A 25,555-nucleotide genomic window follows, 5' to 3' on the forward strand; every position below is an offset into this window, starting at 1 on the left:
GACATTCGCTGAGGTCTCTAAAAATATTTCTTAACGGGGATGGAAGATCGTTCTATTCCAAACATAATAAGGAAAGAGCCAAATAAACAACATGTAAAAGCAAATTGATTGATCATGATATTCACTATGGATTTGCAAAAAATTGCGTTTTTAACGTACCTAACTATAACTGATTTATTAACAATCTCATGAAATACAAATTAAATGTTTTGTTTACCTTAATTAATTTATTTTATTTGGTTCATCAACAATTATTTTTTTCTACTTAACTGGAATAGGCTATATGCTATGTTTTTTAGATTTTTATGGACGTATAATCAACCGAAGAGGAAAAATAAAACAAAACGTTCTTTGCATAGCCATATTTTTCTTTTATTTTTATAACGATCGCGTCGTTGACGAATTCTTGAATAGTAATATCGTCCTCCTGATCAGTAATTTGCCGATATTAAATCCTATTTGTCATACTCTTTCATTTCAATTTCAAGCATGCTCATTCTATTCATCGTTTTTTTTACAATTCATTGCACTTACTCATTTGATAAAAATAAAATCGAAGCATTCTTTACTACGAATGTTTATACTGCTAACTCAGTTCTAAACAAAAATATTTGCAAATATTAATGAAAAGATTTATAGAATACCCTCAGAAACAACTGTTGTAGCTGCCGTGCAATTCTGTATGTGTGCATGTAATACTTGTTATTACACGCAGTAATTTAAGAAAATTAAATATTTTTGCTAGATCAGCCATACTAAACCTTTATAGTGACTATAATATAAATCCTGTCGCCATAAAATTGGTTGTCTTTTTTTAGGTCTAACGTCCAAAACAGACTTTTTGAGAAAAACGTTGAAATAAAGTAAAAAGCCATAAGCTTATTCGTTTTTAGTAATTGTACTTTTTAATAATCACAATTAGTCTAAATTTAGAAGTCCCATAGCACTTAGATAGGTAGAAACGCTTTTAAATTATTATGGAAGAAGTAGGGTAGGTTTTCTCTTAGTAGTACTAAAATTACCTAATGGAACCGTGTCTCTCGTTCATATATCAGTTGGTTGATACATTTTTGACACCTTTCGATGTTTGAAATTACGTAACACAACCCAGGAAATAGAGGGACATGTACTAGGCGCATACATCACTTACGAAACTTTATTAACGCACAGAAGCTGTAGTAAAGTCAATTTTTATGTCATGGTATCCGAGTATTTCTAAAATTTCATTGCTCTTACTGAAATGTGCAAATAAGGATGCCATTAATGATATTATAATAAACAGATATGTTACATCCCAAGTATTTAAAGAGGATATAGCTTGATAAAAACAATAAGTAAAAGGGATAACTAGATGTTTTAATTACGTAAAACGTATTACTACATAATTATGATGAAAACGACTAAAGACAAACGTCCCGATTAGGACGTTTTCTAGTCTTCACTTTTTGTGCGTTAATGACATATCTGTTTACTAGAACATCATTGGATGCCATACTATTGAACATTTTAGTATTATTTGATTTAACTTTGTGCAACGTGATTCGCCAACGTATTAGTTAGATGGTTTTGCTATATTATGAATAATGCTAAGTTATGAATATTTGGGGCTTATAAGACCAGTCGGTATTGGTGGCCAATAATCTATTTGAATGAGAAAGGGACTGATTGTATACGTAATTGGATTTTAATATAATAATGGCATTAGCTACCTTGTTTATGTAACGATTAGCTATACGCTTCCAGCTATATCTTGCGGTGAAATGGATTTGTGGTGCCAATAACTTTTTGAAATTTCTGATCAACCACCGGCTCGATCGAAAAAAAAAATCAAGCATCTGTTCTCTTCAGAAGCTACAGCTATATCTAATATTATATTGATATAAGACAGACCTTCAGTAATAGACAATGTTTAAAAACCAATATTGTAAGTATATATATAAATTCTACATTAAACTATGTTCCATTTACCTTTGTATGTAGCGAGAACGTTAGAAATTGCATTAGAAATGAAGTATTTAAGTCTATCTTCTCTCTTGCTAATGCAGACTATACTACTGATAATTTGTAAGTATTTATTTGTTATTTAAGCTTACTAAACTTAAGTAAGAGTTAAAAATATTATGGTCAACTTGGTACAAATAAATACTTTTCAGTTAAAAATTAAGGCAATATTTAAAAATGTCAGTTAATGATTGATTTTATTTTATTTATGTAGGATCTTACACCTAAATAGAAAACTTTAATTGTGACAAAAGAAAATCACATAGCTATTAACTTACTATCGTTTTGTATTTATGGAAGCTATATAATACATTAAATTTAAAACTTTACATTATCTTTATAAAACAGATACAGTATTAAATACATGTAGTAATAGTATTAACTAATATTTACAAATCCTTGAAACAACTATACACTTTATTAAATTAATAATAATTTAATATATTGGATAAATGGACAGGCAACAGTTTTAACATTCATTTCTTTTAAATTTTTTGTTTGATTCAGTCACCACATCTTCCAATTTATTCAATCTTCTCATTTTGAGAAATGAAGTACTGTCACTTTCACTAACATTTTGTCGAACACAGTTCACATTGGATACATTTTGATTATGTACACCATATTTTTTATCACTGAAGTTCTTACTTTTATTTACTATTAAAGTATTTTGAATATCTTTAACCAAATCACTAGTGTGCAATTTAATAGGTATAAGAATTTGATTTTCATTGTCACTCTTCTTTACAAAGTCTGGTTTTATTTGCATCACAGATCTATTTTCATTATCACTAGAAAGTCGAATAGTTTTTCGCACATGTATTGTGTCTGAAGTGTCAACAAAATTTCGTTTTACTAATATTTCACCAGTTGATGTTTGTTTCAGGAAGGTAATTGTAGCTCCGTCAGATTCCTTTACGTCACATTTGTGAACTTTTAAGGTAGTAGTTCCTTTTTCACCATCTGTGCTGTCTTCTGGTTGTTCTTCTGTTTCAATTAGTTTACCTGTAAGTTAATATGTATAAAATACCATAATTTTAATATATTTTAAATTATGATTATATATTATACTTTACCATTTAACGTAGGGAATGTAATATCTGGCAAATTTAAATGCGAATCTGGGTTGTATTTGTGCATTAAAATTTTTAATAAATTTGAAATCTCCTCTCGTTTTCGCGTCACTACAATCTCATCAAACCAGTTGGCTAATTGTTTAATTGGCAGTGTATAATCCAGAATGGGAACCTAAAAGTTAATTTAAGATTAAATAAAGGTCACATGTATGCTATATAGTAATAAGAATATAAAAAAAATCAGTTACCTTAAAAAACTGTTCAACATATTGTAATAAATACAATCCACAATCTGTAAAGTTATTTTGTTGTGGAATTTTTGGACAGCTTCCTTTAATATTATCTTTGTTAAAAACTTTATGTTTAGAGATCTGTAATGTATGAAATAAATTCTATAATAGACACATTATGTTTATAATAAACTTTTACATAATTAAATTAAAAATGTTATTCTTATTCCACAAATTATATTTTTTTTTACCTTTGCCTGAAATTCACAAGTTAAATAGTCTCGCAATGTTGCCACAACCCTTGATCGAGAAGCACCAGCTAATGAGTCAAATATGAGAATACAGGGCCTGAAATAGATAGATAAGATTAATTTTAAAATTCTGAAAACATGTGAAACAATCATTCAAAATAATTACTACAATAATATATTAAATTAAAACCGGGGCAAATATAAATATTAAAATATTGCATTTTATGTATATAAAACATGAGAAACAATACTAAAGATCATTTAACAATATTATATTATTAATATTAGAATACATTATATTTAAGCACTGAAAATGTGTTAAAAATTTAATTTCTTACTGTTTAATTGGTTCATTTTTTCTAATTGCTGGTGTTTGTATTTCAGGCTTTTTCTCAACTTGGGCTTTCTCTGTCTCTTCCTCATCTGAATCACACTGCATGTCTAAATCACTTTCCTGGAATTAAATTAAAAAAGTTATTTTAATCCCATATTTTAAATTATGAGCTCTTATGAGGTATATTGTACATAACAATTTCAAAAATCCCAGTAATAACAGGCACATTCAAGCCTATTTTATACTATGACTCTATGGAGGCAGAGCAGTACCTTTAAACATCAATTATTTATCAAACTGTAACATGTGTATTTAACAAACACATGCAATCTATATTTAACATGAATATAGTTAATTCACCAATAAATAACCTACCTCAGCTTCTGCCTCATCACGCTCACTAAGGTTATCAGAGTCACAACTTAATGTAAGCTGTTCCTGTTTTGTAAGTGGTGTGATTGTTGTGCTTCCTATTTGCATTGAGGATCTGCGTTCTGAAATAAAAAAGACATAATTATACTTAAAGATTCAAGAAAAGCACATTGAGGATATGAGATACTTTTCCAGTACATTTATATATCTTTAAGCCATTTAATAAAATAAATTTAAATATTAGTTTCAATATGCATTATTGTATAATGTTATATATATATATATATACCACATAAATTGTAACCCCCAATTTTACCCCTTGGAGGAGAGAGGAGTAAACTAGCTTCACATCAAATTTCTTATAAATTGATTGAACAGTTTAAATGTGCAAAGGTATCAGACAGGCTTACTTAGATAGCATACATATTTCATTTATAAATCTCACCTTTTTTCTTAATTTCTTGTGGTGTCACTGTTCTGTTGTCAATCATACTTCTGCAACCATCTAGGCTTGGATAACAAATGATAGCCACAAACCAATGACAATTTTCATTAATAGGAACTACAATAAAATCTTTCTCAAATATGTTTACATTTTTCGTCCAAGTTTTAACTCTAGCGTGTCGTTTTTGAGCAGGTGTCAAACTGCTATCCCATTCATGAGGGTTTGAACTTTTATTAACTTTGCTTGGTTTAGTGGTAAGCCTTTTATAAAAAAATGTACTAAAAATATGAGTCTTTTCTCTCTGACTATGCGTTAAAATATCATGTACTAAATGTTTTAAATAAAAATCTATTATAACATCATTCAAGAATTGATCTTGAGCTAGGCACATGTAATCCTCTGTATTTATTGGAATCCCGCCTTTGCCAGGTGGATAAATAAGAATTTGGCGTATTTCAGCTGGGTTGGAACTAAAAAAGAAAATAAATTATTTTTAATTGTGGTATATACATTTAGACTGTGAAAAATTAAAACTATATAGTTTTATCACCATCGGAAGTTATATAAGTAAAATTTGATAAAATTTATTTATGCTTTAGAGAGTTTTGTTACCTTTTTTATGCAAGAAATAGAGTAATATATGTAGGCAATATAATCAGTTAAATCATTTGATACTTTTTTTTTATTAAGTCCAACAAAATATTGACACATTCTTACCTTTTAGTTCCTGAAGGTATGGAAGCACTCAAGGATCTAGTTGCCATTTTTTGCACATTATTGCTCTCCTTAGGACAGGTTCTTACTAAAATTTCATTTGCTTCTCTTACATTTAATTCATCCATCACTTTACCGAACAATTCTTTTAATGCAGCCTTTGCTTCATCTGATATTACTTCCGGTAACAGAGTTATTCTTTTATAGGGGTCTTCTTTTGACATGGGATTGTAGAAAAGACCTATTTAAATATAAGAGAATATTTAAAAAAAACATTTATATGCAAAATATAGTTATACAACACACATTTCATCACGAGCATCTCTGTATATTTCCTTGGTACTATAATTCAACATGACCATTACAATGAAACATTTAATCTCCTAGATGCAATTTTTCTGTTACAATGATTTCTATCAACACAGATAAATTATAAACACAAAAAAAAACTTTTGTTATCATGTTTACATGTCCATATTACTATCTTAACTGTGAATAATACTGTTTTTGGTAATTAAAAATATATACTAACCTGATTCTTCTACCATATCTAATGCTTTTCTAATTGAAACACCACATTTATTCATAGTGTACAAAAAAATCACAGGAAGGCCTTTCCCAAAATGTACTAATATTCTAACAACTTCTTTAAATGGTATTTGAAGGGCAATTTCTCTTGCTTCATATTTTAATGAAGGTGCAACAATTTTAATACCCCTTGTTGATATGTGAACCTGAAAATAAAAAGTTAAAGTTGGAATTATATTTATATTTAAAATATCAAAGAAGATACTAAAAACTATAAAAATTCTACATATTTTTAACATAGAAAAACTCCTTGACTCACCTTCTCTTTTGGTGTGTATCTGTATGAACCTATTCTAATTGTTCGGCAATTAAGAAAAGCCTCAACACCTTGCAAGCTGTTAAAATTTACTTCTCTGCTTTCATCTAAAAAAATGGATTACTTCATTAATATTTAATATTAGGATTGAACAATTAAGAACTATAAATTCATTATTCATAAATTTTATATGAAATAATCTGTTTAAGACACCATTCAATATTCACTTAGGTACTCCAGGTTAGGTTATTTATAAATAATAAATATTAATACAATGTATTTATATTATTCTAATACATATATTTCTTCTTAAATCTTAAAGAGTATGTCTAGATTCAAATAACTTTTAAAATTACTCGAATAAAAAGACAGACGGCTAAAAACAGGCCTTGCTTTAAATATATAAACATTGTCGTTGTGTAGTCCGTATATTACACATGTGAGTATACAAAAAGAGTAAATAGTTTGTAAACAAAACTGAAAAATGATGACCATGTATGATGTATTTCAGATAAAAAGTAATGTTTTAATATTATGAAATATTAAAAAGCCGACTGTAAAAACTAAAGTCGTCATTGTGTATTTATTGATCAGACATCCAAGTTTGTAAGGATAAAATGAGCCTAAACGTAACTTATTGTTATAAAAGTTTTTAAATCACTCAAAACTAAAGAGTAACTACCTTTTTTCATGATGCTGCTGTTGCCTCGAGACATTATTTTAACCATTTATAAATACAAAACGCACCGCACTTTTATTCACCATGACAGCGAGCGATAATGGCGAATGACAACGGCGTACGACAATATGACAGACGACAGATAACACAAAATCGAATGAAGAAAATCGATTAAAATGGATGAATCGAAATAACGAACGAAAGCCTTAATATGTATATAATAATTTTAAATATCATTTAGCTTGGTATAAAATATTTATTGCTTTGTGGATTATATTATTTTGTTCTTTACTACATGAGCAATTTTAAATTGTACTCGATTTATTTTCGACACAAGAAAATCGATTCGAACGTAACTTTCCATCTCAATCAATATTAAAATTGTTCCCTGAGTATCATATAGAAATAAAGGTTTAGATGTTAAATAGACTTAAAATATTTTTTGCGAAATAAGAAGAGTGTGGGAAAAATTACCATTACGAACAATATCTGGCAAAATCTGTTTTAGACAGTATTCCTACAAATGTAAATAATAAGGAGAAATCATATTTTGCGAAAAGTGAGATTGGTACACCAATCCAATCGTAATTGTTATATAACAAGTACGAATAAATTGGCCGCCGGCGGTCCAAGATGTCGGGTGTGTATACTTCATAAGTGCTAACACTTTTCTAATTGACCTAAGTATATTACTTAAAAATAAATAATGTCTGGCAGCTCTAGGACCTAATCCTATATACGTCATTTATTTCTCAGACCTTTAAGAAAAACTTTTATGATTTTAGCTTAGTAAGTAATAAAATAAATTATATAAAACAGTAAATTTTTTATTCAATCAAAAATATCCTCGTCATAGCACCCATTTTGTCATTGGTCACCATTTAAATTGGCTAACAATTAAAAGTATGTAAAAACCCTTTAGGTCCACAGACCTCTGCTGTGGCCGGTTTGAGCGATCTTATAGCCGCAGAAGAATAATGAAATAAAAATAGACACAACCCAACAGCACAAGCTATAGGATTAAACGGAATCACGAGCTTTATAAGACATCGGAGCTGTAGCTTATTCGGAGCGGACCTTGATAGGTCGCTACCGACCGATCGTCAATTCTGGTGATTCACAGGGCTGCGTACTATCATTACCTTCTTTGTTTCATCTGCATATCAATGACTCGTTGCAAATCATCAACATTCACTGCACCTTTTATATTGTGCTAATATTTTTTGGGAAAACGTAGAGGAAAAGCGAAACAATCTTGTGTCTAAAATCGAGTTTTTGGTAAACAAAGTCTCGGAGTGGGCTCGGCTAAATCTAGTTCAATTCAACTCTAACACAAGTTTACACGTTAATCGCTAAAAAAATCCATTGATCGTATTTCTACGATTTGAGAGCATGTCCATTGCGACCACAGGTACTGAAAAAGGTATTGAAACACTTGGCGTTGATGTTGCGAACCTCGTTCAGTTTTGTGGCCAATTGGAAAATAATGCCAAATTTACATCAAAACAGCTTGGTAAGACAGTAAACGTGAACCTTAACTGTAACGTTTAAGAAACTGTCTTAAATTTGACGGTATCCACCGCAGTTCAATGTTTGATCACTCTGCATCTTCTACCACTTTTTTCACACGGAATATATCGAGGATTTATTGGATTACTCCCGAATTTAACCTTCATCGAAGGTTAAATTCGGTTTAATTCCGATAACCACTTAGACGTCCCATAATTTACTTTATTTGATTTTTGAATCATTTTAAAACCAACTTTCGGCGGTTTTTCCAAACCGATACGCCTTGGGAACCTTCAAGAGATGAGCGCTATTCTCTATTAAATTTACTAATAGGCTATTTGACTGGTTTTTAAAACCAATTTTATATATTTGAAGTTAAGGAACCCAGTAAAGGTTGTGTTTTTTATTTCTAGTACATATTTGCCGAAAAATATAATATTAAAAATTCCATATTTAAATAGCGCGCAAAAACGCTACTTGGACAATATGGCGCTGCAATGGGGTCGGTGACGTCACTTTATTGTATTTTAATCTGTGGTACATACAGTAGAAAAGCAAAGTTTACAAGAAAGCGACTTCACCATAAGCACGGCCAATCAGGAGCGTTTTGTGTCACGTGACAAACGTTTGAAAAAATGCATTTTTATTTATGGATTTTTAAATAAATTAAGTATTATTTTCAACTTTCCTTATTAAAAGTAGCAGAAATAAAAAATTTCAGCACACATGTATATGGCCGCTTTCTTGGGGTCAAGTCGCAGAAGTTCGTTAATTAAACTCGCACTACTGAATAATTGTTCACTTGGTACCCTACCTGGTGTGGTCGAAAAATATCTACGAGCTATTTGTTATAATTCTTGACGGTGGACGCTCCACCATTTTAGAGAATTTTCTTCAGCAAGTACCCTTTATTTATTGCGGTAAGAAATAACTTTGTCGATGGGGAAATTGTAAACCACTTGTTGCAAATAAATATAAATCTGCCTTAACACTCACTGTTTACGATAAGCGGGGTCCAATACGTTATATTTAATTTGCGGTATACAAATGGTAAACAATACGAACAAAACTTCGCTCCTATCGAACAATGAGCACGCTCGATAGCCGGCTCCACGTAATTTTTATTATGTAGCAACTTGTAAGACATCCGCATTAGTATGCAACTTCGCATCGATTATTGCGGATGAGTAGTGGTTGGGATGTTTAAATTGACGCGGAAAACTCCCTCAGATGCGAATAAAAAAAAAAAATAGCGGAGTTTGACAAGTGCAATACTTTTTAAATTAATATACTTACGGTTATTTATTGATTACTAATTTAGCATCCAAACAACGTAATATGTCATGCAACATAATGATGAGGAAGTATTAAAATATCTATTATATTGTACGGCAAATTTCGCACAAAGAAAAGAAAGGGATTAGTAAATAATAACGTAAGAATGGCTGAAGATTAGTCAGTTATGGACAAGAAAATATGTGATCAAAAACAGGACAAAAGACTGCGCTATGAAATTTGATAAAAATAGTACAAATACAATAGTAGCCATGATTAAAAAGTTATATGTAACGAAGAAAAAAATTTTGATAATGAAATGAAGTAAAACTAATGTGCAGATAGTTTTAATAAGTTATTACATATTAAACACAGTACATCTTATAACGATAACGATTATTCATCTATCAATTACCCACTAATCCTAGTGGGTAATTGATAGATGAATAATCATAATAATCAGAATAATTTAAATTTGCAATTTGCTACATGAAATCTCGAATAAAGAATTTGTTACGCAATTCCAATTAATTTATCCGTACCTACTTCCGTTTTTATGACTCTCCAAAGCATTAATAGACGTCCTTATGGTGATGTGTAAATTAATATAAATATGTTTTTAATAGTAACTGAATTTACTCCGGTTAACTTGTAAACGATCTATCTGGTTCAGAAAGATTCCTTTTAAGAGTTACAGGCTGTTTTCTTGCTATTGAATTTTCATAACCAATTTTAAGCAGATTTTTTTACTAAGTATTACCTTATTTGTAAAACATATTTAGTGAGTTCAAATCATGACAACTGTTTCTCGAGCTGTATTGACACAGCTTTATTACAATCTGTACTATGTTTAGTATAAGCACCCATACGGCAGCGGGCCCTATATATTAATAATAATAAATGTTCTACTTTTGGATATTTAACCTATTATGTGGTTATTTACTAATTTAACTGTAAATCAAATAACGAGCATTAATAGTCGTTTCTTTTAGTGAGATTGTTGACGCAACTATATATTAAAAAAAGAACTAAACGTCTTACTTTTAGTATATAATGTTATGACATACACATTACAGTACCTATATCGACTCGCTCTCACTGATTAATTCACAACAAATTTAAATCATTTCATTGATAACCTAATGAATTATATTAATCACCTAAATTGTTGTATTCTTATATCGTTAGATTTTCTAGAAAATTCAGGAAAACAGAATACAAATAAACTTAAAGTGATGTTAGTAAACATACTATGACAAAAAGTAAAAAAAAAACTATAATAAATTTTTTAATTTTAAAAATTTATAAAATAAAGAGTTAGCCTAATATCAATGATATTCTAATTAACAGATATGTTATATCCATACTAAACAACAGAAAAAAGTGTGCCGCGCCGGGGACCGTTTGCTTAGCTCCTTTAACAATAAGTAAAAGGGATAACTAGATGTTTTAATTACGCAAAACATATTACTACGTAAAACGACTAAAGGAAAACGTCCCAATTAGGACGTTTTCTAGTCTTCACTTTTTGCGCTTTAATAACATATCTGTTTACTAGAACATCATTGCCTAATATATGTAGTAACTTTAAGGCTTTGCTTATAAAATATAGAAAACAGTATAATATTTTTAAATTTAAAAATATTATATTGAATATGAAAAGAAATAAGTACTTACCATCCATATTATCGATACCGATACCGCTGTCCGGAGTCCCCCCTTCGATTTCACTCAACGAGGGTTCCTTCATATTTATTGACTGTTCGTGCTATTAAAAAAGAAAATATAGAACTTACTATTATTTAATATTTTTAATATTCATATCTACCCTACAAATATTCCTTCTGCCTCTACATCCATATATCTATATGTAACGCCAGGCCATGTAAATCGTTCGGATTTACCGTACCATCGGATTATGAGAGTGCTGGAATATAGTGCACTTGTTTTTTTTTATAATATCGGAAGGCGAACGAGGAAATGCACCAACTGATGGTAAGTGGCCACCATCGCCCATAGGCAATGGCGCTGTAAGAAATATAAACCATTCCTTACATTATCAATGCACCACCAACCTTGATAACCAAGATTTTATGTCCTTTGTGCCCATAGTTACACTGACTCAATCACCCTTGAAACTGGAACACAACAATACTGAGTACTGTTGTTTGGCGGTAGAATATCTGATTAGTGGGTGGTACCTTCCCAGACGGGAAGCCACAAAGCCACCAAGTGAAATTGGTTTTAAACCCAAAACATTTCCTGCCTAATTGAGTGATTCTTTAGATTGAATGCCGTGCCGTTAAATAGTAAGTCGGTCAGGATGATAACAATTTTTATAATAAAAAACAGTAATTAATGTGTATTTGCTTACCTGATTATTTGATATTGAACTATTTGAATCCTCTTCATCTGAACTCAATGTCAATATGACTAGTTCAGGATCAGGCTGCTTGCCTCTCGGTTTCCGAACTCTTGAAGGTTTCTTATCTGCAACCTGTACGGCACAATTTTATGAGGTTAATGCCACGCATATTAACGAACGACATTAAACTAATAAATGAAAAAAACTTACTGTTTTATTATTTATGGTTTTAACTGTTGTTTTCAATAAATTTAATTTAATACTTTCTCCTGAGGCACTGCAAAGAAAAAAGTAAATAGGTATTATATTTAAACAGATCATTTTAATATATCATGTAAATTATACAAAAGTATTCATGCTTAATTTATAAATAAAACTGATAATTAATTTTCTAAAATGAAAATCACGATGTTTCTTCATAGACAATCTATGTGATCAATTTTAATCTCAAGTTAGTATCAATATACATAACACAACATAAACGGTACTTACATTTGTTTATCTAATATTGATTTTTCAGGTTCCTTTTTCTTTTGTTCTACTTTCTTACTTGCTATTGGTACACTTTTAGGTTCTTCTGTAAATACTCTTTTACATCTATAACAACAAACATAACAATTATTTACTTTAAGTTAGTTACAATTCGTTTATTTTAAAATACAACAAACAACAACAACAGCCTGTAAATACCCACTGCTGGGCTAAAGGCCTCTTCTCCCTTTGAGGAGAAGGTTTGGAACATATTCCACCACGCTGTTCCAATGCAGGTTGGTGGAATGCACATGTGGCAGAATTTCTATGAAATTTTTCACATGCAGGTTTCCTCAGGATGTTTTCCTTAACCGCTGAGCACGAGATGAATTATAAAGACAAATTAAGCACATGAAACAGTGGTGCTAGCCTGGGTTTTGAACCCGCAATCATCGGTTAAGATGCATGCGTTCTAACCACTGGGCCATCTCGATTCACATTTTAAAATAATCAGATTAAATTTACCTTTCACAGCGGCTAAAATCAAATCCTGTGTACCCACAAGATTTGCAAACTGCTAACATTCCATTCACAAAGCGCGGAGGAGGCGACCTCTGCTCGGGAGATTCAGGACTATTATTTACTGAAAACAAATATTCGACACACGTCAAAATTTTGAATAAGTTTCTTTAATGATGTCTTAAATTTTCGCGATTATTACACATTTAAATAAAACTAGTTATAACGGATTTGAATCGCGTATATTAATTATTTTTGACATCCCGAAATTTAAAATCCCAAATCCAACAGAATGCATGACCTAAATATACAGTCGTTGCCTTCTGCGTGCAACCGGAACGTTACTCAAGATACCAATTGAGAAACCGTTGGCGGTAGTTGTAAATAATATTTCCTTTGTTCTTCAAATAGACAAATGCCACCTTAGTCTACCCGTGACCACGAACGCTGTAAAGTGCTCGAAACGTCGGTATGTCAAAAATAATTAATATACGCGATTCAAAGTTTTTTTAAGTTTAAAATATTCAATACTTTTTTCGTCAATGGTATGAAAATAATCCAAACAATATAAAACAAATTTCTATTGTTTCAGTTAAAATCATATAATTATAAAAAACTAAGAAATTTGGAAACAAACCATTTTCCGGACATGGTCCTTTTTCAGGCGTAGACATTTCACTACTATGAGGTTGTGATAATACATTCGGAGAACTTCTACTACTCATGTCTCCGACAAACATCTGTAACAAATTATATTTAAATAATATACTAGAACAATGTGCTTAATAATAGGTTGGGGAAAAAGTTTCTTCGTATTTTATATGAAAATTCAAATAGTTTTTTTTTATAGTTTATTTACATTTGATTGCCATTGAGGTGCCATTTTGTTACATAACTTTTTGCCATCTTGTTGGTAGTGACATGATCCCATTGCTGTAAAAATTTTGGGGCTTCTGATCGAAAAACTGCGACAAGTGGTTTTGGCAGTCCTCTCGTGATGTTAACCTGACACTGCCTAAGGAATTCTGCAGAGACCGAAACAGATGAAAATCTGAAGGTGCAAGGTCAGGACTATACGGCGGATGCATTAATACCTCCCAGCCAAACTCTCGTAATTTTTGTTGAGTGGCTAAAGATGTGTGAGGTCTAGCGTTGTCATGGTGAAAAACCACACCCCTTCTGTTGATCAATTCTGGCCGCTTTCTCTCAATTTCTTGCTTCAATCTCATCAATTGTTCGCAATACAGTTTTGAATCGATGGTTCTGCCGGGCGGTAACACCTCATAATGAATGATGCCCTTCCAATCCCACCATACACACAGCATTACCTTGTTGCGAGTTAGTCCGGGTTTTGCCACAGTCTGTGAAGCTTGACCGGCCTTTGACCACGATCTTTTTCGCACGTTCTTGTCGTATGTGATCCACTTTTCATCACCAGTTCTCAGCTTCTTCAAAAATGGTTCGGTTTCATTACGTCGTAATACAGAATCACAAATGAGTACACGGTTCATTAGGTTTCTTTCAGTGAGTTCATGAGGCACCCATATATCGAGCTTTTTTGTGTACCCAGTTTTATTCAAATGAGTCAAAACCGTTTTGTGGTCAATCGCCAGTTCTTCAGCTACATTGTAACTACTAATATGCCGATCTTGCTCCACTTTTTCAAAAATGGCATCAATTTTGTCCGTAACAGGGCGACCAGAGCGAGATGCATCTTTGATATCAAAATTTCCGGCTTGAAAACGCTTAAACCAAACTTGCGCTACTCTCACAGATACTGCATTAGGTCCATAAACATCACAATTTTTTTTCGCGGCTTGAGTTGCATTTTTACCTTTTTTATAGTAAAATTTTAAAATGTATCGAATTTCTTCTTTAGATTCACTCATTTTAACAACAACAAAAACAAATGAAAATCACACAAATTCCTAATTTGAATTTGGAAGTGCCTTCTTTAAAATTAAAACTTTTTAATGATACCAAAACCAGCCAGATACAAATGATATAGCCAAAGAGATTTTATTACAAGTTCATACATACTATATGCGAAAAGACTTTTTCCCCAACCTAATATAATAAAAAGCAATGATACATACTGGATGATTTTCTAACATCTCTTCAATTCTCGTCGTGGAACCTACTGATACAAAATAATCTATTTCACTACTAGTATTTTGCATACATTGTATATTAGTGTCTTCGGTGAAAGGAACATTGACCTGAAACATTTAATTTGATTTAATAAATTTGTCTTTAAAATAGTCCATTATGGAAATAGACATATGTAATACCTGTTCTAGAACCTCTTGTAGTGTACAACTTTCTTTAGGTAATGTAAATGTGATGAGCCTTTGTTCCCCATTTTGTAAGAAAATTAACATTTTCGCTGACTGTGTCTCAAATGTTTGTTCTGAAGGTCCGCTCCCTGATTCACTGCCTTCTGTAATAAATAATAGATGTAATACGAAAACAAATTCTTTATTGCTAGATTTGAAGCTATTAGCAAATGTATCACTATTAAATTTAAAAAAAAAATGTCAAAAAAGTTTAGGATTGAATTATTTATTGGGTAAAAAAAAAAAAAAAATTTGTATAGAGATAATAAAATAAAGCTGATTGAACTTATATGAAAAAATAATATTAGTAGTTAATAATGTAGCATAAATATTTTTGCTAAACTAATAATAAAAAAATATTAACCTGTAAGTTGGTTTGGTTGTTGCTGCGTTTGCATCGGAGGCACTCTTTGAACTGGTCTTTGTTGTTCTTTACTTCTTACTAATGTTTGACGCCCACTTTCCCTAAAAATAAATAGAGAGTACCTTATAATTGCTAGCATGTACCAAGGATACTGAATAGTAAAACTATAGTATAGCAAATCTTACCTTGTTTGCTGCTGTTGTTGTTGTTGTTGCTGTTGCTGTTGTGACAAAACGCGCGATGAGTGCATTCGTCTATATTCGGCTACGGACATTCTTTGACCATTACTTAAAGTTATAAATTGCCGTTCCTCTTCAGGATTGTCCGGCTCCATTAGCAATTGGTTTATTGCTTGGGGAGGTTGTTGCTGCATGTGAGAATTTTCAAAAGCTAACTGCTGTGGTTGGAAACCATGTTGAGTACTGAAGTTAATTTGATGTTGTTGAGAGACTCCAGCACTGATTGGGCCCGGAGTTAGCCTTCCAGTGTGTGTCTGCCGTAAGGGAGATGGGGTTTGAAACTGTTGTGGAGGATTAATGTTTTCTGTAACAGGATTTTTCTGAACGATTGCTGCTGTTATACTTTCTTCAAGATCATCCATATCGCTGGCATTGTTTGGTTGTACGGCGACTTTTTTAACTTGTTGTACTTGTTGGGGATGAGGGGAAACCCGGAGTGCCGTCGAATTTATAGCGTTTTGCTGAGGTAGAGGTCCATTGCTTATATTTGTTTGTACGGTATGATGTTGGGACATTGAGGTTTGTAAGGTTTGGGTTACTATGGTACCTTGGGGCGTTATTATACGTGCGGGTTGTTGTGCGTGCTGTTGATTTTGTTGGTTTAACAAAATCTGTTGCTGAAAATATAAATTTGTGATTAAAACACATTTTATTAATACAGTCACAATATTAATACGTATGGATGGCACACAAACCTGTTGTGTAGTGAGTTTCAGTTGATTAAGTTGTTGGATTTGTTGTGGATGATTTATGACATGTTGTGCAAGTTGGTGTTGTTGGAGTTGCTGCTGCTGCTGTTGTTGTTGTTGCGTCTGCTATAGAACATTTAAAAAAAGAGATACATTAGACAACTTTGCTTAAAATAGCCCTGAGTTGAAGAAGGCATATTTATAAATAAGTCACTTGTTGGTAAGTTGTTTTCGCTAACAGAATCTGCGACTACGAGAAGTGTATACAATTTCTGGTATATACTTATTGCAGAATATAATTTTTTATATATCGCCCCCCAAGAGATATGATAATTTATATCTCACGTGCTTATAATAACTGGCTCATTCGAACTTTTCACTGAAAAGCATTAATATAGTATTCAGTTATACAGTACATTATATCATCGATGATTAGATTTAAAATGATCGATGAGCGACCGATAACCGAACGAGCAGATATTCGTAGAAGCCTTACGATCAAAAGCTTGGGTTGTCTGGAAGAAATGGCTACTTAGCCATAAGACCGCCCGTTGTACTCTACAATATTATATATAATATTGTAACATATTATAATGTGTAACATGTGGTGTACAATGAAGTATAAATAAATAAATAAATAAACGTAAATCAAATCTTCGTACGTTCAAATAAGGGATAGACAATATATTCCAACCAAGGGATATTACAGATTTTTTTTTTTCTCGAAATGTGTATTGCTGTTGGCCCTATTGGCCTCTACAGCGTCACCGGGTGGGGTAGGCGAGCTATATGCTCAGGCCTAGTGATGGGTGATATTACAGAGCAAAGCTAATGTCATGGATATACCTGCAACAGCGGCGTGCGCGGGCGCGGCGGGCGGTGTTGCGCATGCGCGGCGTGCGGGTTGAGCACGCGCGGCGAGCCGGGCCGCGCCGGCCGCGCGCCGCGCACGCCGTTCGTGGCCAGACCGCGACCGTTGCCCGCCACCGACGCGTTGAGGGTCGCCTGCGATTACACGTCATCGAATAATATCAATGCGACATCTTTAGGCGATTATAACATTTAATAGGCTATTTGACTGGTTTTTAAAATATATTTTATATTATTTAGTAGAGGTTAAGAAACTCAGTAAATGTAGATTTTTTTATTTCTAGTACATATTTGCCGAAAAATATCATATTAAAAATTCCATATTTAAATAATGCGCGAAAACGCTACTTGGACAATATGGCGCTGGAATGGGGTCGGTGACGTCACTTTGCTGTATTTTAATCTGTGGTACATATAGTAGAAAAGCAAGGTTTACAACAAAGTGACTTCATCATAAGCCCGGCCAATCAGGAGCGTTTTAAAAATGCATTTTTATTTATTGATTTTTGAATAAATTAAGTATTATTTTCAAGTTTCGTTAGTAAATAACCATTTTTAAACTCATAATATACACTGATTACAATAATTCACAATTAATTTTTCGCATTGTCAAATAGCCTATTACGACAGATACTATCGATTTATCGTGCACATATATGCACATAATGTGGCTTTAGAGTTACTTGCATAATTCATGTTTATTTCACTTGTTTATATACTATACTTGGAGCAGAGATGGCCCAGTGGTTGGAACACGTGCATCTTAACGGATGTTTGCGGGTTCAAACCCAGGCAAGCACCGCTGATTCATGTGCTTAATTTGTCTTTATAATTCATCTCGTGCTCAGCGGTGAAGGAAAACATCGTGAGGAAACCTGCATGTGACAAATTTCATAGAAATTCTGCCACATGTGTATTCCACCAACCCGCATTGGAACAGCGTGGTGGAATGTGTTCCAAACCTTCTCCTTAAAGGGAGAGGAGGCCTTTAGCCCAGCAGTGGGAATTTACAGGCTGTTGTTTGTTTTGTTTTTGTTATATACTATACTTGTATGGTTACTATATTTGTTTGCGGAGAAAACTTTAATGAGGTAAGCTACTGGAAATATTAAAATCATGTTATTTCACATCTTTGGAAAGAAACCTATATCGACAATATAGATTATCCTAATTAGATAGTGGCAGGGGAGGAGTGAAATATTACATAGTCAATACAATAAGTCGTCACAATAATAGCTGGTTTTATATGCATAGCAAACAAATTACCATTCAACTTTATACATTCGAAAGAAATCCTCAATAACAATTCTCTGATTCATTTATAATTTTAGTTTTATTTACTTTAAAAAGAATATGAAATAAGATTATTTTGATAGTATTCCTCACATTCTTTATCTTTTGCACGCGCCTCAAAGGAATATATAAACATATACAATCATAACTTTTGATATAGCCATGTGGTACTTACCTGTTGGTGTTGTGTATTGAGAAGTCGTGGAGGTACTTGCAGAGGCGGAGTGGGCATCGGCGATCGCATTGCGGGGCGACGAGGACGAACTGTTCGGTTCGCTGTCCGCACTAACGTAACCCCCGCCGGGGTGTTAAGTGATTGATTAAGCAATCTTGGCTGAGCCGGTCTTGTTGGAGTACCCTAAAGAGAGAAGAAAATATAAATATATATATAATAAATAATTTACTTGGTGGTAGGGCTTTGTGCGAGCCCGTCTGGGTAGGTACCACCCACTCATCAGTTATTCTACCGCCAAATAACAGTAGTCAGTATTGTTGTGTTCCGGTTTGAAGGGTGAGTGAGCCAGTGTAACTACAGGCACAAGGGACATAACATCTTAGTTCCCAAGGTTAGTGGCACAGTGACGATGTAAGGAATAGTTAATATTTCTCACAGCGTCATTGTCTATGGGTGATGGTGACCACTTACCATCAGGTGGCCCATATGCTCGTCCGCCAACCTATACCATAAAAAAAAAATATATTTATATAACAAAATTAGAACTGACTTCAGAAAAAAAAAAACCCTAGAGAAAATCACGTTTTAAAATTTCGAACAACAGAAACACTATGTTAGGTTAAGGTTTAACTTAAAACGTAATTTAAATATTAAAATGTATTAATAATCTTACAGTTTGATTAACATAAGCTGCATGCATCACAATTTGATGTTGTATTTGTTGTGGTTGTATCTGTTGAGACTGTAGGTGCTGTTGATGTTGTTGCTGTTGTAATTGATGTTGAAGTTGTTGCTGCTGCTGCTGCTGTTGTTGAAGCTGCTGCAGGTGAATTTGTTGTTGATGTTGTTGTTGTAGATGTTGCATAAGTTGTTGTGGGGGCTGAAAAATCAGAATATTTTTATTGTGAAAATATTGAATAGACACTTCTTTGTATTTATAAAAGATGATTAAATAAAAAAAATACTTATATTAACACATATTTTTTTTATTATGATTGCACTTAATAACTTTAAAAATCAACGAATATTTGAGAAAAATATTAAAATTTAGAAAAGCAGAAAATATCAGCAATAGAAAAATTTTAAATTATATTTTTTAATAATATTTTAAAAAAACCTGAAACAAATACCATGAATACAAACTGATATGACTAATTTTTCAGAAAAACTTTTATCAGCTTAAATATTTGAAAATAAATTGGGGGCACACTCTTATAATTAGTAAGGTAATTTTACAAATAGGACAGGTTATACCAACTGTGGCAAGCATGTTTAAAAAAAAAATTAACATCTCTTGAGTTTCATATAATAATACATACATACAAATATAAAAATATATTAAAAAAAAACAACACTTGATGTCAAATCTCCTATAAATTTGATTCAGTTTGCCGATGTATATTTTATATTATATATAAAAATGTAAGTTATGAATACAGTTGAGAAGTATTGTATGGAAACCCAATGAAATAACTAACAGTTTGTGGTGGTCCATGTTGGGCTGGTGGCTGTGGAGGTGGTGGCTGAGGTGGGGGTTGTTGCGCAGGATGAATGACAGTGGGTTGAGATAAAACATGCGCAGGACTCACCAACTATCGAAACAAAACACACATTTTAGAATTACAATAAAATACTTAGAGTTTAATAACAAAACATTTTATTTTACATGGGCAGAATAGAATCATTTGTAGAAATAAAAAGACTAAAATTAACTAAAAATAATTATCAAATATTATATCATCATAACAAATAGATTAAACTTTAATTGATGGTTAAATTATTAATAGCATGTCTAGTTTAATCAATATATATATTTATATATGTATTGAAACTATCTTCCACATTATATAGGCATGTTCAATATGTTTATTTACAGTATAACCCAAATCTAACACAGGTTACAATTGTTATACAAAGGAATTGACTTTTGACCTCTGCAACCTTGTAAATGTGAACAACAAAAACCTTCTTTCACATATATTCTGTATAAAAGTCAATCATACAGTATATATATGAAAGTCAGAAGTTTATACAATAAAAATCAAAATGCATGAAGATTTTCTTATTATTTAAATCATGCTAAAGAATAAAGGAAAAAAGATAATATGTACAGGTATCTCTAAAATTAAATTAAACTATAATAAAACATTATTTAAAGTAGTCCAATTAACAATGAAAAAAAGAATGAAATACATATATACCCAATTCCATTTAGATAGTCTTGTAAATTATATTACAAAAAATATAATTAGTAAATTTGTATACATTTTTAACAAAATTTCGCTAAAGCAGTGACTTTTTTACAGCTACTATTAGTATACTATTTAAAAAGTATCACTTTATTAATCAAATATTCTAAAGCAAAATATACCTAAAATATTGTTAAAAAATAGTTAATGTATGGGGTATATAAATAAAGCTTACAAGTAAAAACAATAATCTTATTAAATACAATATTCAGCAAAAATTTTAGTAGTAACAACAATAGTTATGTTTAAATAAAAACTTTTTTGAAAATATATTGTCCATAGTTATAATTGATATGTATAAACTGAAAAATGTGATTGTATTGAATTTTAAGTATTTTTAGATTATATCTTCTCATTTGACTGTAATTTTAGTGTGTGTCTCTATTTAGCTGCTAGCTAAACTTTTCAGCTGATTCATCTACAATTTTATAAGAAATAATATGTTTATTTTAGATGCCTTCATTGAAATATTGATATAACTTTTTATTTCATTTAAATTTCCAGAGAAACTATGAAATAAAATTTTAAGTATATGCTTTATGTAGGAGTTATTAAAATTGCCAATTCATAACATCATTCATTCATAACTTATGTTAAAAAAAAAATAAGGCAAAATACTCAAAATAGTTTTGTACAGAAGATTAAAAAGCATGGAGATAGTATTAGTTAATTTCCTGTTAAATTTTATAATTTTACTCAAGAAAATGATGATCTAATCTATATTCTGAAATGGTTACCACCATTTACATAAAATTTGAATAACAAGTGCAATTTGCTTAGATCAATGTTAATAATTTGTTTATTAATAAATGTTATGAGAGTTGAAAGATTATTATCATAGAAGATATTATGTCATAAAGCCTATTCCAACAATATGTGAAATAAACACAAGTAAACAAGTTTGCCATTGATTACATAAAATGTTACTGATCGAGTATGAAGAATGACATTAAATAGCAGAGCTATTAGTGAATCAGGTGGAATATGAAAATATAAGGTTTATTTACTTTAACCACACTGAAATGGAATAGAGAATAGAAGAATTAATGTCATATTTATTATGAAGGAAGAAGAAAATTAGAAATGTTATTAAGAATATAAATATTCTATGGAGGCCTGAGAAAGATGTACAAATATGTGCATGAATCTCATAAGGGATCAAACTCACAAAATATGAGCAACTGATGACTACAGATATAGATGAATGTTAGAGTAAAATTGCAGCAATCTCACTTAAACATGTAAGGATACATAAATACTGATCATAATTGAATGTCATTAAGTGAAATAACATGTTTATCCATTGGTATTATATCTTTTACCTGCTTGTTAACAAAAAAAAAATATGTTTGTCTATAAATAAAAAAGGTATGAGAGTTGAGCTTGTCATAGATGTAAAAATAATGTATTCTTTGGTATACTAAAAAAAAATACATTCTATGACTTAATGTTATTGTTAACAATTCAGTCCTTAAGCTCAATAGACCATTAAAATATTTTTGCATTAATAATTCATATGGAATTGAAAAATGGAGCAAAAACTTTCACCTTCTTTATTAGATATAAATAAAACCAATTATAAACAACCATGTAAAAGATTATGAAAATTTATAAACTAATGTTTTTTCATGCTTTGTTGTTTTAATAAAAATATCTAGATATTTAGTATAGCCTCACGTGCACATGTGATATTAGAAGTTAATATCAATGCTAAACATTTATCTAATTAACAGACATACATGTTGGGGCCGCTGTGAAGCATCAATGATCTGTTGAGCCTGTTGCAAGACAACCTGTGCATCCATAGGTAAATCAGATGTGTAGTAAACCTACAAATAAAGTGTTTATAAAAATAATGCATATGTGGTGGTTTAACATGTTGACCAGTAGAAGTATGATTTTTACCATACAAGTATCTATTTTAATGTCATGATAATTACCAGTCTGATATGACATTACAATAATTAATGATTTCTGAAATAACAAAACTACAATTAATGGTTTTGAGCTTTTAAATATTACCTGATGTCTGTGTAAGGCTTGTTGTTGATGTTGCTGTTGTTGCTGTTGCTGTTGTTGTTGCTGTTGTTGCTGCTGCTGTTGTTGTTGTTGGAAATCTGTACGTGGAGCTTGAGATGGCGGATCATGACGGATAATGTATTGTTGCTGATATTGTAAGCCATCTCCAACTAGTAATTGTGGTTGTACAGACTCACTAACAATTATATCATTTGGTTGATCTGTTTGTTGTACTACCACCTAAAATAAAAATAAAAAAATATGAAATATATAGCTCTTGCTGTTAAAAAAGTATACATGACAAAAAAATCCCCTTTTGTATGAGATTTTTAGTCAATTAAACGAACCTGCTGTTGTGGATATTGTTGATCATCTTGATTTACTATTATTCCATCGGAACATATTAAATTTGGGCAATATCTTTGCAAATCCTCAAGTGTCAATGAATGTCCTTGCCCAACTATTTGGTAGTATTGAGCCATTGCAAGGAATTAGCCTAATACAAAACATAACCAATTAATTATTTAACATATATATTATTTTTATTTGCTTTGTAATGCTTTTAGCTTTATAAATAATTCATTGCCTGAAATGTTATTTTACTTAATAATTTAGTTTGAAACAATTTTAATTGAACATATTTATTGAAAATATTAAATCGAATGCTCCTAAATAAAACAATCAATTGTTATTTATTTCTGACAAATCGTATTTACAAAATGTGTTTATTAAAGCAAAATTAATTATCCACGTAAAACTAAATGTGTATGTTCGTTACCTACATAATAGTAAAGTTAAAAGTTTTGACGATCAACTGATTCGTTGACAGCTATTTCATACATCTTGTACACCCTGAGAAATACGTACAACAACAGCAGTGACTTCGTGGATAAAGCGATTGCCTCAACTATGGCGACGACATTAACAATCACTTCACAATCACTAAATATTTCACAAACTATACAGCATATTTCTATCTATTTCATACGTTGAAATAACACGAAAAAAATAGATCTGAAATCGTTTAGAGGAACGAAACGAAATGGCTTCGATCCCTTTAGTCGAACCTAAATTCTCTCTAACATGATGGTTTTCAGTAGGTAAATCAAAAATTTTAAAACCACTCCTTACCAATATTTACTAAGGACATTTTAAATGCCATATATATACAGAAAGGAGTAACTTTTAGCATCAAAATGCAAAATTTTTAACTCAAACGCCAAATCTAGAAGCAATTTACATTATGGCGTGTGTGTCACTTTTTTACAAATATATTTTTTTTTAAATATCTGTAGTGTTGCCTTATGATCGTTTTAAGATTTAAAAATAAATATTGCTTGCTTTATACAAAAGTAACCATTGTTTTTATTTTATAAGAATATTAATACAATCATCTACACAACTTTAAGTCCTTAAACATAAATGAATATTAATTGAAAATGTTTACTGTATAATCCTTTTATTAGAATCGTGTGTTTATTTATAAAAGGAAAATCTTATATGATTAATAGAAAAAATTGTATTTTTACTTTACAACTTTTACATTTCAAAACATTAACTAAGGTTAAAATGTCAACAATTAACATATATTCCATATTATTTAAGGTTATTTAGTAATTTTACAATCGATCAGGTTGCGTGAAATACAACGCGAGCAATGTTATACGAAAACTTGTTGGACAAATTACTTAAAAACTAAAATATACCAAAAATAATCTCGAAAATTGTGTATTGGCTCAGTGTGGTCTGGGGTGTTCGTGTTCAATTTATATTAAACATTGTCATAAAGTACATATATTTATCTAACATAACTAAACTTCTTGACTATCAAATTTTCGTCAGTAAACATTGATTGTAATTGAAAGGCACATAGATATATATTTAAAGCCAAGCAGGTACTTTGTGATAAATGCTCATTAATTTTCGCGTATGCTCATTAATATTTTTGTGAGTCGGGATATACGAAACATATAACCCAACTTCGCAATAGAGAAGAGGCAATATTAATATTAATACACAAATTAAAAAAAAATGTATTTTTTCTATTTTTCGGATGCGACTTGACCAAGTTGAAATATTAAATTCATTGGAGTACGTTTTAAGTCCCCTCACGGTACAAAATATCGATTATTAAAATTCCAAAAAATTATGTATAGTTTTCACCGAATATCATTTTTAAACAATTTGTTTTACGAATACATAATCTGTGCTGTTATGCAGACTAAATATACCTATT

General features: G+C 31.1%; 1 protein-coding gene across 8 annotated transcripts; it reads right to left on the bottom strand.

The window, feature by feature from the left end:
• Positions 1-347: 347 nt before the first annotated feature.
• Positions 348-24,583, bottom strand: LOC124530647 (putative mediator of RNA polymerase II transcription subunit 26). Of its 8 annotated transcripts, none has more exons than XM_047104889.1 (29): positions 24,451-24,583; positions 23,667-23,815; positions 23,323-23,559; positions 23,040-23,129; positions 20,641-20,643; positions 19,725-19,931; positions 19,052-19,234; positions 17,560-17,718; positions 16,720-16,839; positions 15,971-16,641; positions 15,786-15,886; positions 15,377-15,525; positions 15,182-15,304; positions 13,723-13,825; positions 13,092-13,209; positions 12,588-12,692; positions 12,306-12,372; positions 12,105-12,227; positions 11,408-11,498; positions 6,271-6,374; positions 5,956-6,157; positions 5,427-5,664; positions 4,710-5,179; positions 4,268-4,386; positions 3,897-4,012; positions 3,559-3,655; positions 3,326-3,448; positions 3,078-3,249; positions 348-3,006 (listed from the first exon to the last, which is right to left on the bottom strand). In XM_047104889.1, the coding sequence occupies exons 2-29, from the start codon at positions 23,799-23,801 to the stop codon at positions 2,471-2,473; spliced, it is 4,962 nt and encodes a 1,653-aa protein (XP_046960845.1). In that variant the 5' UTR covers positions 23,802-23,815; positions 24,451-24,583; the 3' UTR covers positions 348-2,470. The 8 variants fall into 8 exon arrangements, 7 of the variants coding, with proteins under 7 accessions (XP_046960845.1, XP_046960842.1, XP_046960841.1 ...); XM_047104886.1 differs by having other exon boundaries at positions 16,720-16,836; positions 20,530-20,643; XM_047104885.1 differs by having other exon boundaries at positions 15,377-15,522; positions 20,530-20,643.
• Between the last annotated feature and the right edge of the window lie 972 nt (positions 24,584-25,555).

Source organism: Vanessa cardui, chromosome 6 (genome assembly GCF_905220365.1).
Source record: "Vanessa cardui chromosome 6, ilVanCard2.1, whole genome shotgun sequence".
In the NCBI taxonomy this organism is placed as follows: domain Eukaryota; kingdom Metazoa; phylum Arthropoda; class Insecta; order Lepidoptera; family Nymphalidae; genus Vanessa; species Vanessa cardui.

Coding starts and splice junctions, on each gene's coding strand:
- LOC124530647 (XM_047104882.1), bottom strand. CDS start 23,801: ATGGCTCAATACTACCAAATAGTTGGGCAAGGACATTCATTGACACTT. Junction 5,665..5,955: donor AGATATGGTAGAAGAATCAG/GTTAGTATATAT, acceptor ATATTTAAATAG/GTCTTTTCTACAATCCCATG. Junction 4,013..4,267: donor GTGATGAGGCAGAAGCTGAG/GTAGGTTATTTA, acceptor ATTTAATTCCAG/GAAAGTGATTTAGACATGCA.